Source organism: Populus nigra, chromosome 5, assembly GCF_951802175.1.
Source record: "Populus nigra chromosome 5, ddPopNigr1.1, whole genome shotgun sequence".
Classification (NCBI taxonomy): domain Eukaryota; kingdom Viridiplantae; phylum Streptophyta; class Magnoliopsida; order Malpighiales; family Salicaceae; genus Populus; species Populus nigra.
The window spans coordinates 5,724,197-5,738,756 of NC_084856.1; the positions used below are offsets into that span (position 1 = coordinate 5,724,197).

Here is a 14,560-nt window from a genome sequence, read left to right on the forward strand (position 1 = left end):
TAGTTTAGCATCACATTTATTTCCTAGATATAGTCAATTTCTAACATTCCAAATAACAAACTAATTGTTATGAGATTTTTGTTATTTTGGTCAAACCCTAATGGATAATTATAAACCAGTAACGATATTCATTTTTGCGTTTTAAAAAAACATGATAAAAACATGATTTTATCTTTTTAAAAAATATATATGAAAAATATTTAGGATTTGATTAATGCATGAAAAATTGAATATGTGTGTGTGTAAAATAACTTTTTTTAAATTTAATTTTATTAGATATTTAAGTTTCTAATCAAGATTTATTTATTTTTATCTTAAAAAAATATTGATAACAAAGTACGCAACCTAATAAATACATGCAACCAAAATAATAATTAAAGATATTTCTAAATTATTAGAATATAATTGTTTTTGTAAAAATAATGTTAAATATAGTAATCGATATATTGACCACATAAAATGCATAAGCAAACCATGAATTAAGACATCATTTAATTAATTTAATTATCATCATTTAAGAATTTCAAAGAATTATAAAAATTAAATTATAAATAACTTTGATATCCTATTTGTATAATATATTCTGAAATGTAATGAATAATTAATTTTTTTTTTTGCAATCTTTGTCTTGAATATTGAATTTTAAAGACTTTTTTTTCAAACTTTATCAATTTTAAATATTATTAAACTCAATAAAATTTGAAGTTTAAATTATGAGTTTGACAGATTAACCGGAGTTAATTTAATATATCTCCATTTCTATGTAAAAAAAATCATATTATAATTTTTTTTATTTCAAATTTTGTTGGTATAGTATGGTGAGAGAAGTAACCTAGTTTATATTTAAACAATCGCCTATCATTAAATTCGATGTCAAGCTGAAAACAACTCTAACCAAACATAAAAAACAGCATTAATTTTTTCCATAGACAATTTTCAGATGTAACACCCGACCTGTAAGTAAATGACAGCATCATTTTGCAACAGAACCCTTCTTTTCCAAATGGGTCACCAATATCCAATCCAGTAATGACAGATGGGCATAGAAAATGGAAAGGTCAAACCTTAATTTAATGACCGTTTGGGAACGCGGCTGCGGCCGCGTTCCCAAAAAATTTGAAATTTTTTTGTTTTTTTTTTTGCTAAAATTTAATATGGTTTTTACATTTTGGATCGTTTTGATATACTGATGTTAAAAATGATTTTTAAAAAATGAAAAAACATCTTTGGCATGCATTTTGGCACGAAAAGTTATTTAAAAAGCACCTGCAACCACACTGCCAAACACGCTTTTAGAGAGGATGATGATGCACGGTATTTGACCCAGACCAGCGGTTTTGGACTTGTATCCTTCTCCTTCGGGCTAGGAACCGGTCAACAAGCATGACGAGCTCAGGTCCCACCACGGATTCATTGACTTTTCATTTGCGAAATATGCCGGCTCCGTTTAGTGGGGTCCAAAGTCATAGCCTAGAATCTAGATAGAAAAACGCGTTTATTGTAGCTTCTTCTGCTCTCAGAAGGAATAATCTTTTTTTTTTAAAAAATTTTTAGAAATGCTGTTTTTTTAAAATTTTAATTTTTGTTATTTAAAATTAAATTTTTTAATTTTTTAAAATTATTTTAACCGTGCATGTTCATGAGATTATTTATAGCTACCGCATAAAGCATGCTAATTAGATACAACGGAGTGCAAGATTCATCTACCATAGCCTGTGAAAGCTTCATAGTACAGGTAAATAAATTCTTGAAATACATCATCATGATTCTTTTTTCATGAAAATATTAAATTTTTATTTTATTATTCTAAGATGTAAGTCAGCTTTGTCTTTATAATTTAACCATATTTTTAATCTTTTTTAGTTTTAATTTTGTTTTTTTTTTGTATTGTATTGATGTTTTAATATTAAAAATAAATTTTTAAAAATAATTAAAAAGTTTCAATAAGATTCCAAATCAAAATATTGATTGCAATTTTTTTTTCCGTTGTGTTAATCCCCTTTTATCTACCAAAAGGACATATTGTACAAATCTTAATGGTACTTTTTTTATTATTTTTAATAATAATAATACAATATTCTCAAGGTATAGTTAAAATACTATCATTTTAATATTTGACTATGTTTTTTTCTTCTTCTTCTAGAAATGTAAGGAAAAATACGACTAAATGGGAAACCAAAAGTTGATCCCAAAGGCAAAAGGCTGGCTGACCCACCCAAGGAAAGCAATGGTTAGTACCATACCCCACCAACACAAACAAAACAACCTCTCCTCTCCCCCACAAAACTTCATATTTCTCTCTTACACTCCATCACAAAATTGCTACCTTTCTGACATTTCTTATTCTCTCTCTACCCCTCTGTCCTTGACAGGTACGCTTCAAGATCTTCACCCTTCTCCCTATAGTTTCTCTTCTGTTTCTGACATCTTGTCTTTTTTTTTCCTTGCTTTTTATTAGGTGGGGTTTTCGCATTTTCTCTTTTATTGTCTTAAATTTGGATAATCAGGGCTTGTTTTTAATGGTTCTTACTGTTCTCTTGTTGGGTTTTGAGTTTGATATGGGGTTTTATACACCTGTATACAATTCAGTTGTTGTTGGTTCCTTTTGCTTTAATCCATTTGGGTCGAATTTGTTTTTGTTTGATGATTTTTATACACTATGAATATAATCGTGTTGAAGTTGCTGTGAGATTTTTTGTATTCTATTTGAATTTTAATGGGTTTTGATGGAGAATCATGTCTTAGCTGCTCTATTGGTGATAATTTGCTTTTTCATTTTTTATCATGAGTTTATCTATGTTCCAAGTCATTTGTATCACTTCAATTTTGTACAGTTTCAGGATTGGATTTTGCAATTGATCACGTGGCTGATTATTTTGCTTTGTAGGATAATAAGGGATACCGAGCTTAAACTAAGGAACCATCTTGTGATTCTCTATAATCATGGCTAATACTGCTGCGGCTTGTGCGGAGAGGGCAACCAGTGATATGCTGATTGGCCCAGACTGGGCTGTAAACATTGAGCTATGTGATATCATCAACATGGATCCTAGGTATATACGATTTTCGTTTCTTTTCAAATTTCTTGTTTTGGTAAAGTTCGTGTGCAAACTGTTCGCTTTGAGTGTTGCTTATTTTGCATTTCGAATATGTACTATTGTTAGTATTGTTCAGTACTTCATTTAAATAGAGTGTTTAAGTAGTGTGTGTTATGGGGTTGGTCAGAGCTGGTATGAATATATTAATTTTGCCAAAGATCTTTATTTTAGAGCACTGAAATTTATCCTTAAGTCTGTTCATTTTGATTTCTGCTCCTAAATTATGCTGATCTTGATTTTTCTCTGAATTGGATTTGTCTTGCAGGCAAGCAAAGGATGCCTTAAAAATACTCAAGAAGCGACTAGGCAGCAAAAATCCTAAAATCCAACTCCTAGCTCTTTTCGTTAGTATTTTCAAACTTTCTAGACTTGGCTCATGCTTTTTATAATTTTGTATCACAAGCTGTACACATCACAATTTTTATACATAATTGCTCCATCTTTCTTTAATTTTGTTCAGATATGTTGAACATTTCTGAAATTGTGGTTGTGCATGGATGTTGAGCTGAACGTCTTTGTGCCTCTCTTTATATGTTGAATGATACAGGCGTTGGAGACTCTCAGCAAAAATTGTGGTGACAGTGTGTTTCAGCAAATCATCGAACGTGATATCTTACATGATATGGTTAAAATCGTAAAAAAGAAGGTACTGCTTTCAATTTTTTCCAGTGATTTGAATCTCTCTTCTCCTGTTCCCTATCTCAATTTTTCTTGTTGTGAAATTGAGCAGCCAGATTTGAATGTGCGAGAAAAGATACTTATTCTGATAGATACATGGCAAGAAGCTTTTGGGGGACAAAGAGGAAGGTATCCTCAATATTATGCTGCGTATAATGAACTAAGGGTAATTGGTTTCTCCACCTATTTTCGTTCATATCAATTTCCTTTTATTTTGGAGCCAGCAGTTCTACAGAGAATTGTTGTACATGGAATTCCATGAGTCTTATACCTGTTGGTTCATGTTTCCTTCTTAGATCAATACATGCCAGTTAATGATTTTAGAATGATGGTTATAACTTACAGTCTATTGACTGGAAAAGTTAAAAGGATCATTCTCAATTGCCATTATGTGTCAATGCCTGATTAATTTCATTATTGTTACTTGTAATTCCATAAGTCACAGTGTGTGAGACTTGCCATTGATTTTAAACTCTTTTCCTTTTGAAGCTGATCAGCTTTAGGTGGCTCCTTTAATATCAGAAATCACATTACCTTTACTTTCATTATGTGTTCATGAAGCCCTATTTCATGAGATTAAACGTTGGATAACTGACAGGCTTCAGGAGTTGAATTTCCGCCACAAGCAGAGAACAGCGTACCATTCTTTACTCCTCCCCAAACACAGCCTATAGCTGATGCACCTTCAGCATATGAAGATGCTGCTATTCAAGCCTCTCTGCAGGCTGATGCTTCTGGCCTCAGGTAATACTTGGACTGTTCTGGCTTTTGTTTGTTCAATTCATTCCCCAGCTTAGGGTTAAATAGGTATACTACAAAGAGGTACTTATGTTTTCCATTTATTTGTTCCATAAATAGGTGTGTGAAGTACATTAGTATTCTTGCATAATGTTGATTGACTACTGCATCAGCTATCATATTCTTTCCCAATCTACCTTTCTAGCTTGCTCATGTATTCCTAGTTTTAAATGAAAATACTATAACTCAGTTGGAATTTACTTTGTAATCAATCTTGTATGTAGCTAGAATAGATTGTAAGTGTGCTTGCATGACCAATACATCAGCCATAGATACAAGTGGCAGTAATCATAAAAGAACTAATTAAAACTGCTTTGTATTAGGGTGCTTCTGATTATGCAATTCAGTACTAAATAATAAAAGCCTCATTTTGTCATCAGTGTTTTGCTTTCTATCTTTCATTTTTCTAACTGGTCTTTCTTGTGCTGGGTATTAACGATTGATTACTGCTAGATCTTTTTACATTAGAAATTTGTTTATTTTGCAGCTTGCTTGAGATTCAAAGTGCTCACGGAATAGCAGATGTGTTAATGGAAATCCTTAGTGCCTTGGATCCTAAGAACCCTGAGGTAAAATTTGGTTTTTGTCCCGTGGGAATTCTCTCATTGTTCTAGCAAAGCATGGCTAAGATAAGCAGTTATGCGCTTGTGAAAATTTCCTTGATTCATAACATAAGCGGGATCTCTGTGCCATGTCAGCTCTTCATGGATAGATATATTAGACCTTATTGCTCACTACTATATATGGAGTTCTGGATTGAAAGAAAGGGGACAGAAAAAAAACTATATAATTATCAACATAGGAAGAACACACTTTCAATACTCAATAAGCAATAGCAAAGTATAAGAATAATTCATGGTCCCCCCGGTATTAAAATTTGGTAAAATCAAAACCCTTTCCCTCCAATTTATCAATGACTGTAACCCTTTGCTGATTTATATGTTTGCACATAGCAACATGTGGCTGTCATCTAATAGGCACGAGGTGGATGAGGAGCTTAATTCATTGTAAATTGACAGTTGTTTAACTGGTCAAGCATAAAATAGAGGGTTGATTTGACCAAATGTTGAAATATGAGGGTCCATGCATGGTTTTAATTTAACTTTCAAAGCTGCAATCAAATGGAGTACGTAACACATAAAACACTAATAAAATCCCAAAACAAATGCGGATGGGGATTTATAAGTAGGTTAGGACACAAAACTACATTGTTAACAAGAGTTACTTTTGACAACTAAACTAATAGGATAACTCCAAATTTTTAAAATAATAATTAAATTAAACGCTGATCAATCAAATAAAAGTAAATAATCAAACAATAGATGCAGGAAGTCTTGTCCGGTTCAGTTCTCTGTCATGTTCTCTGTTTGAGACAGAACTTGCACATATCAAGGCTGCAACTTCTTGTCTGGATAGCATTCTAGAAGAAAATGTAATCTGTGCAATGTACTTATATTATTGGATACCATGGCAGGGAGTTAAGCAAGAAGTGATTGTTGACCTTGTTGACCAATGCTGTTCTTACCAAAAGCGTGTCAGGCTTCTTGTTAACAATACAGTGTAAGAATTAGACCTCTCATATATATTTTTAATTTCTGCTATTGACATATCTGACAAATATAGTGCTCTTTCAGAGATGAGGAGCTTCTATGTCAGGGATTAGCACTGAATGATAACCTGCAGCGTGTACTTCGTCAGCATGATGATATTGCAAAAGGAACCCCTATTGTGGGAGAAAGGGAAATGGAAACATCACTTGTGCCTCTTGCTAATATTAACCATGAGGATGATGAGTTAGAAGATGATTTTGCCCAGCTGGCGCACAGGTAACCATACTAAAGACTTTTGCAATAGTTTTCCCCTCTCCCTTGCATTTACTGTATTCACTTATGTTATGCTCATTGTTCTGTGTGGTGTGACGGGGGAATTCTTACTGGATTTACCTATGGAGCATGCATTAGCAAATTTAAGATGCAAGTCCTCACAATTGGATGGTCAAAACATTTCAGCAAGGGAATGTTCTGGTGAAACAAAAAGTTGTGGGGATGCACTTTTTCATATGGGAATGCCAATTCCTCGAACCTCTTTTCTTTTCATATATGCCACTGCCTTGCTTTATTCTGCAATTAAAAAGCTTTGGAAAACTGACTATCATGTTGGTTCGTGATGTATTTGATCTTTCTCATTTTGGTTGGGAAATTTATTTGGGGATAGTTGGCATAAATCATATAATTGAACCATCAGATTTCTGATCTTAAAACATAGTATTTTCAAAAGAAAGGAGGGAAAAGACCCATTCTAACTAGGTTTAATCATGCTACCACAGGTCATCAAGAGATAATTCACAAGGACTAAGCCGGAAACCAGTCAGTGTTAGGACTCAACCAGGACGAGTTAGCCCATTTATTCCTCCTCCTTCCTCATCAAAGAAGTCAGTTAGCGCGGACTCAGGCATGATTGATTATCTCAGTGGTGATTTGTACAAGTCAGAAGGACCCCCGCAAACATCAGAACCCACATCCTTAAAAGTCCTGAATGTTAGCTCTTCACCACCATATTCTCCAACACTACCAGCCTCTTCCCCTCCCTCCAGTGCCATGAACTCCTCTCCTGTGCTAACTGGACTGCCCGTGTATGATGAACCAGCTCCATTAAGCCAATCTGGTGATCGGCTGCCCCCAGCACCTTGGGATGTGCAGTCTCCTGGATTTCTTCCACCACCACCTTCCAGGTATAATCAAAGACAGCAGTTCTTTGGCCAGCATCACAGTGTACCGGGTGGTGCTTCTAATTCAAGCAGCGGTTCTGGTTCCTCTTATGACAGCTTAGTTGGTCAAACCCAAAGTCTTTCCCTTAATCCGTCCACCCCTCCCAAACAAGCAAGAAAAGAAGATGCTCTCTTCAAAGATCTGGTTGATTTTGCAAGATCCAAGTCATCGTCACCTTCCAAACCCAACAACAGGTCCTTTTGAGGGACTGAGTAGTTGGTGTAGTTCATCCGTGTTGGTACAGCTTCTTATTCCTTGTAGGTTATCAGGTTTTGCATCAGACCATGGGATTGATTGCCTGTTACTGAATAAAAGTTGGTTATAAACGTTGGGTTATGTCATCTATGCTGTTTAGCAGAGGCTTATGTTGAAAGGAGATCATGAACTACTAATTGAATTAATTTCAGTACATAAATATTTAGAATGTGGTTGTATAATATTGTTGCACTAACATCCCAGCAGCTTGTGTATTTTTTTTTTAAATTATTATTATTATTATTTTAAAAAAATTACCCCCTTTCTTGTAATTTTTCCTTTTCTTTTCTCTTCTATTCTGAGTTTTAGCCCGTATACTTCCCACGTAATATTAGCACTCGGCGGTTTTCCATGTACAGTTGTACATTGTTAAAATCCATCTGCGGGAGGGGTGGGTGGTCCTGTGCGGTGGTTGTGTTGACTGGAGCCGTAGGCAATAGCATTCTTTCAGTATTTCGAGCGCCATGCTCCTGTGTCCTTTATCCCTCACACAAATGACCCAGAAGTAAGCAAGCAGAGCAGCGCCCTATTCTGACTCTGCTCGGCTGCTTTTCGTTCTCTGTCTATTTCTTATACTGGTGGTTTTTGTTTTTTGTTTTTTTGGTTTTGAACTTTAATCATACACTGTATACTGATAATTACTTGATTGTTAAAGATGTTTTATAGGATATCATAACCAAGCTTTTCATTATTGCTTATCCATATAAATCGCCCGTCAAGTCCCCTAATAGGCAGTAGAATTCAGACAATAGAACTAAAACCATGCAAGTCACCAATAATCCTTGAGCCCCTCCAACATTTATGTTTCCTTTTCTCAACAGGTTTTTCGTTTTGTGTTTGGTCATGCATTTGATTTATGCTTTTACTAAAGTGTTTTACATATCAAAACCATTCAGAATTACGAGAAAAAAAAATTAAATTAAATAAATTGATGCTTCTTCTATCCACAAACATTTGCATGCCAAAACAATGAAAACGCGTGTCACTAAAACAAGCTAGCCTCTCCCTTACTTTAACAGAAGTTACTTGGGTGCATTCATGAACTTGACGATAGAGCACAAGGTAATTAGAATGGAAAAAATGTTATTATTCAATAAATTAATTATATATTTTACATTAAATTCATATAGAGTTATATAATTATATAACAAGATATATAATAAAATAGAATAAAAAAATTATATAAAATATTTGACCAAGTATATATATGTTAATTATTCTTTAACACGCACTCTATACTTTTAATTTTTATGAATTTTACATGCATTAACACTACTTCTATTGCCATTGAAACCTCATCTATTAATAAAGCTGGTCATCATCAATAAATGATCTTAATTAATTAATAATTAGGTTGAACTTATCACATGCTTATAGCCATAAAAACATAGCGTGAAAGAATTATGCATCGTGAATCAAATTCCAAGTCGAACTTTTATGTTTATTAATTAGATATAACAATAAACATTTTACTAAATACTTTGAAATAGAAAAAAAATCATAAAAGACATGATGATGGTTTTCATAACATTATTGGTGATCGAGTTGGACTTATTTGAACAATAAAGATTTAAAGAAAAATGAATTGAGGTGTCATTGAAAAACATAGCAAATAAAATATTTGATAGTTAAAGAATCATTTCAATTTAAAAGTTTAAACTATTAGGTAAGAATTCAAGATATAATTTATATTATTATCTAATATATCTTTTTTAAATGAATTAAAATTGGATGATGAGATTCAAACTTGTAACTAGTAATCAAGACTTTGATAGCATATAAAAATTTAAAATAAAAAAGAATGATATTATTCGATAAACAGAATATATGTTTTACATTCAACTCATTATATGTTTTACATTCAATTCATGTAAAGTTTATATAGTCATGCAACAAGACATATAAGGAAATAAAATAAAGCAAATTATACAAAATGCTTGATTATCTTTTTTGATTAGATGATAAAAATAATCTTTTGATTGTCTTAATTTATTCAATTCCTTGAATTCTTTCTTTTATCGATTAGAAAATAATAAAATATATTTATCTTGATTATTTTCTTAATAACTGCACCAAATTAGGTTCAAATGATATCAAATAATCATCTCAACATAAAATGTTAAGTTGTTGGGTGAGATTCCAAGATATAATTTATATTATTTTTTAACACTCTTCTTAAGTGAAAGTTTTTTGGGTTTGAAACTTGTACATGACAACTACTTTATGCTATTAATTATATTTTATTTAGATATTTATCTTGATTATTTTCTTAATTGACTTAAACTGATAGGTGAGACTACAAGATATAATTTATATTATTATCTAACGTACTCTCTCAAGTGAAAACTATTTGAATTTGAAACTTGTATAGATCAACTACTTTGCACTATTAATTATATTATGAATCATCTCGACATAAAATTTTAAGTTATTAAATAAGATTTCAAGATATAATTTATATTATTCTCTAACATACCTCTTTAAGTACAAACTCTTTGAGTTTAAAACTTGTATGAGTCATTATTTTGTGCTATTAATTATATTTGTTTGGTCATTAAAACTTTAATATTTTATTAAATAATTATTTTAATTTAAAAATTTAAATTATTAGATAAAATTTTAAAATATAATATATATTATTGTATACATAACCAAGCAAACCTGTAGATTGGATTGGAAAGTATTGCTATCATTTCTGACATGGACACACATATCATACGAAACCACTGCCGGGGCCTTTTCCCTTTCCCGGTGTCTCTTTGAACTCTTTGTTCATGAATATGTCGTGCTTCTTGACCAACTCTCTGATCGAAAGAGAACTGTTATGATAGTTCCAACTTAACCTGCAAGGGCAAAAGGTACAGCGTAGATTGGCAAGAAACCTTAGATTTAAAATATACATATACGGACACATATTTGTAGATTTATGTCAAATACATTTATGGGATTATATGAGTGCAATATCCAAATTAAAACAATTAATTAAGCAATCAAGGACTAGCTGCTGATCAAATTAATAATTCAACATAGCTATATAAGATCATATTTTAACGAACTTATTTTCTTTATAGTTTTCCCTCCTTTTATATATAAACATATCAATCTTTTTCTCTAGTTCATGGTCATATATATATCGATCGAGACTGCGTTAATTAAATTAATCCACAGAGAAATATTATTACAGATTAAAGGACAAATTTTAGGCTTTGTTATGTTATTTTTCTCACTTTGGCATGTAGGTTGGTGTTGATTAATTAGGAGGGTTTTGGTCCATGATGATGAAGGATACTTTCTTGGTTCATTATCACGCAGATCAATAAATCTTCCTTTGCTCATGCATGAAAAGGAAAACGAAATCAGCTGGGAAGGTCTGTATATAGATTTCTTTGATGGAATGTAACATCATATCACTATAATACCAGCAGCAGAAAGAAAAGATTTTTGGAGGTAATACGAACAAATCTCCCAATTGAGGTCTCCACAGAAATGTAGACGACCTCCCTTCATGATACATGCTCAAACATAAGCATAAACGTGTGAGATTCAGGTATTTATGTAATTAGATGGGGCTTCAATATTTCTTGGAGTAGTAAGAAACTCAGAGATTCATCAAGTTAATGTTTTAAAGGAAGAAATTAATTAAAGTAATTGACTCGATCCTTCTCTTAATTAATCATTCATCCACTGCATACTGAAATTGATCATAAAACCCTTCGTTTTTACATCATAATTTCACCGAGGAAGAAACAATAAATATCAAGATTTTTAAGAAAAGAAACAATGAAACATTACGGAAATGAAAGATGCATGGCCAACTCTGGCTGCGCGCAGGTCTTGATCAGAAGATAAGGTGGAGGCATTATGGCCTGCAAGCTTCAGTTTTTTGTAAACAAGGCTAAAAATCTTGCGTTTAATGCGTCCTCTGACTGGCGGCAAGTGGATCCTCTTCTTGTCATTCCTTCTCATGGCAGCTACTGCTCTTTGGGATAGATTTTGTAATCCCTCGATATCATTTATTATGATCCTTTTATCCATTATTTTGAGAGGGAGGGAGGGAGAGGAAGAGACTGCATGAGCTATTCAGTGCTCCTCACAGCCTTGGGAGGCAATATGCAACCCGTTAAATGCTAGCTTTAGGAGGAACCTTCCTGCCTCTTTCACACTTTTAACTTCATAAACAGTTTAAAACACTGTTTTGTGATTATTATTTGGTACGGATGATGTGTCTAATTTTAAGGCTGCAAAAGAAGCTTGGAGGCGATTCTCGTATTGGAAGATGTCGATCGGTCTTGTAGTATGGTCTCATGCATTTGGTAAGTGCACTTCTCAAGCTCATGAACAAAATCGATTTTAGGACCACGTATCCATCCACAACATGCATGGTCTGATACGAGCAATGAGGTTTCGTAAAACTTCTATATGGAAAAACATACTTGTAATAATTTCCATCACTCATCTCTTACTTCGAAGTTGTTTCTCTTGATTCAAAATATGGGCAACAAATTAATTAAGCATACACGCGAACCATAAGATAAAAGGCAAATTAAACTAATTATATTTATATATGAACAGCAAGAGCAGGGGCTCACGCAAACATATAGGAATGGACTTCAAGTAATTCGAAAGGACTGTATATAGTATTCTGGAAACAAATTAATTAGGGATATACAATTCCATAAACAATAAGGATTGATGAATAGGTGGAGAGGAGATTAGAAGTTTACTAAATCCTTTTTATGGTGCTATGGAGTTGGACAATTCTAAGGCATATGTCACCTAGCCAAAACCAAACTTGTTTTGCAAGGAACTTAGAGGCTCTGTTATGCGTCATGCTGCCATCACAGATTCATAACAAGTAGCAAGAACCCTATCCAAAATATTTACAAACAAGACGACGACTTATCTCTCTTGCTGTAACTTTAAGGCCATGAAAGAGACTTCTAAAAATCTTCCGCTTTACGCGTCCTCTTGCAGGTGGGAGTAGGACCCTGTTTCTCTCCGTGTCACTCCCTCTGGCTCTGAGCTCTACATTAATAATATTGCACTCCATCATCGTGTTATGTCTCTCCGGTTCAGTTTTAGATATAAGGGTGCCAAAAGTGACTGTAAAGCAGATATGCCGGGGACAACTAGAGTCGGAGGAGCAATATTCCCGTATTTATATTGTCTTCGTATAATGTCTTATTTCTTGTATCTGTGATGTTTTTCTGCCTGTTGTATATATTTAATGAATATAAGTTGTTAATCGAGGAGGGTAGTCTCCATCAATGTCATGACGCGTGCATGTCATAACCATCATTCATGACCATAACCTGTATATATTTATATAAATAGGCATAATCTAATTGTGTAGATGATAGATTTATTTAGTGTGGATTAGTTTTAAGTTTTAAATATGATTTCAATTTATTTGATTATTATATATAAAAAGAATTGTTAAAGGAGATTCGATATAAATGGAACAGGAAGAGACTAGTAATCCAAAACCCAATAATCTTGCTAATGAAGAAAATAAGAAAAATAGAGTAAACATTGCTTTTCCCTTTTTTTTCCCCTTCTTTTGCTCATGAAATAACCTGTAGATCTCTCTCGAAAATGTATTTCTAGCAGAACAAAACCATCTCTGCTTCTGCCACCTTTCCCCCGAATGATTCTCAAACAAATCATGTGTAAACTAACACAATTTCCGTTTAATTAATCATCAATATTCTTCACTCAAGTTCATTTCATTTGAGTTTTAGATGATATAGATCACTTATTCATACTTAAATTTGTGTATTATGGAAAGAAATCAGATTTTTTATTACATTCAGGCGTCTAAAATCATTCACTAGCACCACCCTTTTCTATGATTTCATGGATTTTAGCACTCCCACGACCCAGGAAAAAAGATTAAAAAAAGAAATAAGCCGGCAACAGAAATGTTCTCTATCACTGACCATATTACTATGATATATTTTATTGATTCGCTAAAGATCCATTTCGAACTTTGGTTTCACCAAATTCGTGTTTGTTCACATCAGAACATTCCAAAACGTTAATCTATTTTGCCGACGGGAACACTACAAAATCGTACATCCTTTTCTTTCCATCTAAATTGATTTTGGATGCACCGATCAGTTAAATTAATCGAAAAAGAATTAACAGTATCATAACAAGAAAGAAAGACGGAAAGTGAGTTAATGCAGATAATATATACTATTTATTCCGGGTTCCGTAGGGTCACAATCTCAGCCGGCGACGACAACATTTCCGTTATCCCATTTTTCATCCATGCACGTACAATCAAAACAAATTAACAACAAAATGGCTTTTGTTTACTTAATGTTTATTGATAGGTGTCCTTCAAGGAATTTTATTTTTTAAACTTATGGTTACGGTTAATACTTCAAAATTAATTAATGACCAGCTGGCAATTCCCAACATCTACAAGGAATTTCGTGGAAAAAACAAAAACAGTGATGCTAGCTGACCTAGAATGGGTTTAATCAATTTTCATCATCCCTGGCAACCAAATTTATGATCAGACAATCTGTGTTTAGTGGCGGCCGGATACCTGTTGAAATCATGATTCATATCTCGTTTTGAATTGAAGTTGTGGTTTTTCTTAATGGCCTGAGTTTCCAATATAACCTCATCCCTAAATAGAGCCTCATTTTATATGTTTAGGAATATAGTTTTTTTTTTTCAAAATATTTTATGCTTGAAAATATATTAAAATAATATATATTTTTATTTTTTAAAAAATTATTTTTGATATCAACGTATCAAAACAATCTGAAAATATAAAAAAATTAATTTAAAACAAAAAATAAAAAAATTATATTTTTTTCAAAAGCATAAAAACAAACTAGTTTAGGCGGGCTAGGACCCAATTCAAAATTTCAAGAAATTATTAATATTGCCTTAGTTTTAAGGCTCATTTTCAAATAGCCACTCAAAATTTCATGATTTTTTAATGTA

The 14,560-nt window shown here is 32.7% G+C and overlaps 1 protein-coding gene and 1 long non-coding RNA gene across 3 annotated transcripts; one reads left to right on the forward strand and one right to left on the reverse strand.

Moving 5' to 3' along the window:
* The first annotated feature begins 2,220 nt into the window (after positions 1–2,220).
* Positions 2,221–7,779, forward strand: LOC133695267 (TOM1-like protein 4). Of its 2 annotated transcripts, none has more exons than XM_062117178.1 (10): positions 2,221–2,372; positions 2,888–3,053; positions 3,364–3,442; positions 3,646–3,744; positions 3,829–3,942; positions 4,375–4,520; positions 5,062–5,143; positions 6,049–6,134; positions 6,209–6,400; positions 6,901–7,779. In XM_062117178.1, the coding sequence occupies exons 2-10, from the start codon at positions 2,944–2,946 to the stop codon at positions 7,544–7,546; spliced, it is 1,554 nt and encodes a 517-aa protein (XP_061973162.1). In that variant the 5' UTR covers positions 2,221–2,372; positions 2,888–2,943; the 3' UTR covers positions 7,547–7,779. The 2 variants fall into 2 exon arrangements, with proteins under 2 accessions (XP_061973162.1, XP_061973163.1); XM_062117179.1 differs by having other exon boundaries at positions 2,273–2,458.
* A 2,399-nt stretch (positions 7,780–10,178) lies between these two features.
* LOC133695483 (uncharacterized) lies at positions 10,179–11,708 on the reverse strand. Its single transcript, XR_009842445.1, has 2 exons — positions 11,390–11,708; positions 10,179–10,440 (listed from the first exon to the last, which is right to left on the reverse strand). It is a non-coding gene; the product is annotated as an uncharacterized LOC133695483 (long non-coding RNA).
* Between the last annotated feature and the right edge of the window lie 2,852 nt (positions 11,709–14,560).

Bases quoted from the DNA above. Each gene is read 5' to 3' on its own strand.
- LOC133695267 (XM_062117178.1), top strand. From the start codon at position 2,944: ATGGCTAATACTGCTGCGGCTTGTGCGGAGAGGGCAACCAGTGATATG. The intron at 5,144-6,048 runs GTAAAATTTGGT...ATACCATGGCAG, and splicing joins TGGATCCTAAGAACCCTGAG to GGAGTTAAGCAAGAAGTGAT. The intron at 6,401-6,900 runs GTAACCATACTA...ATGCTACCACAG, and splicing joins TTTGCCCAGCTGGCGCACAG to GTCATCAAGAGATAATTCAC.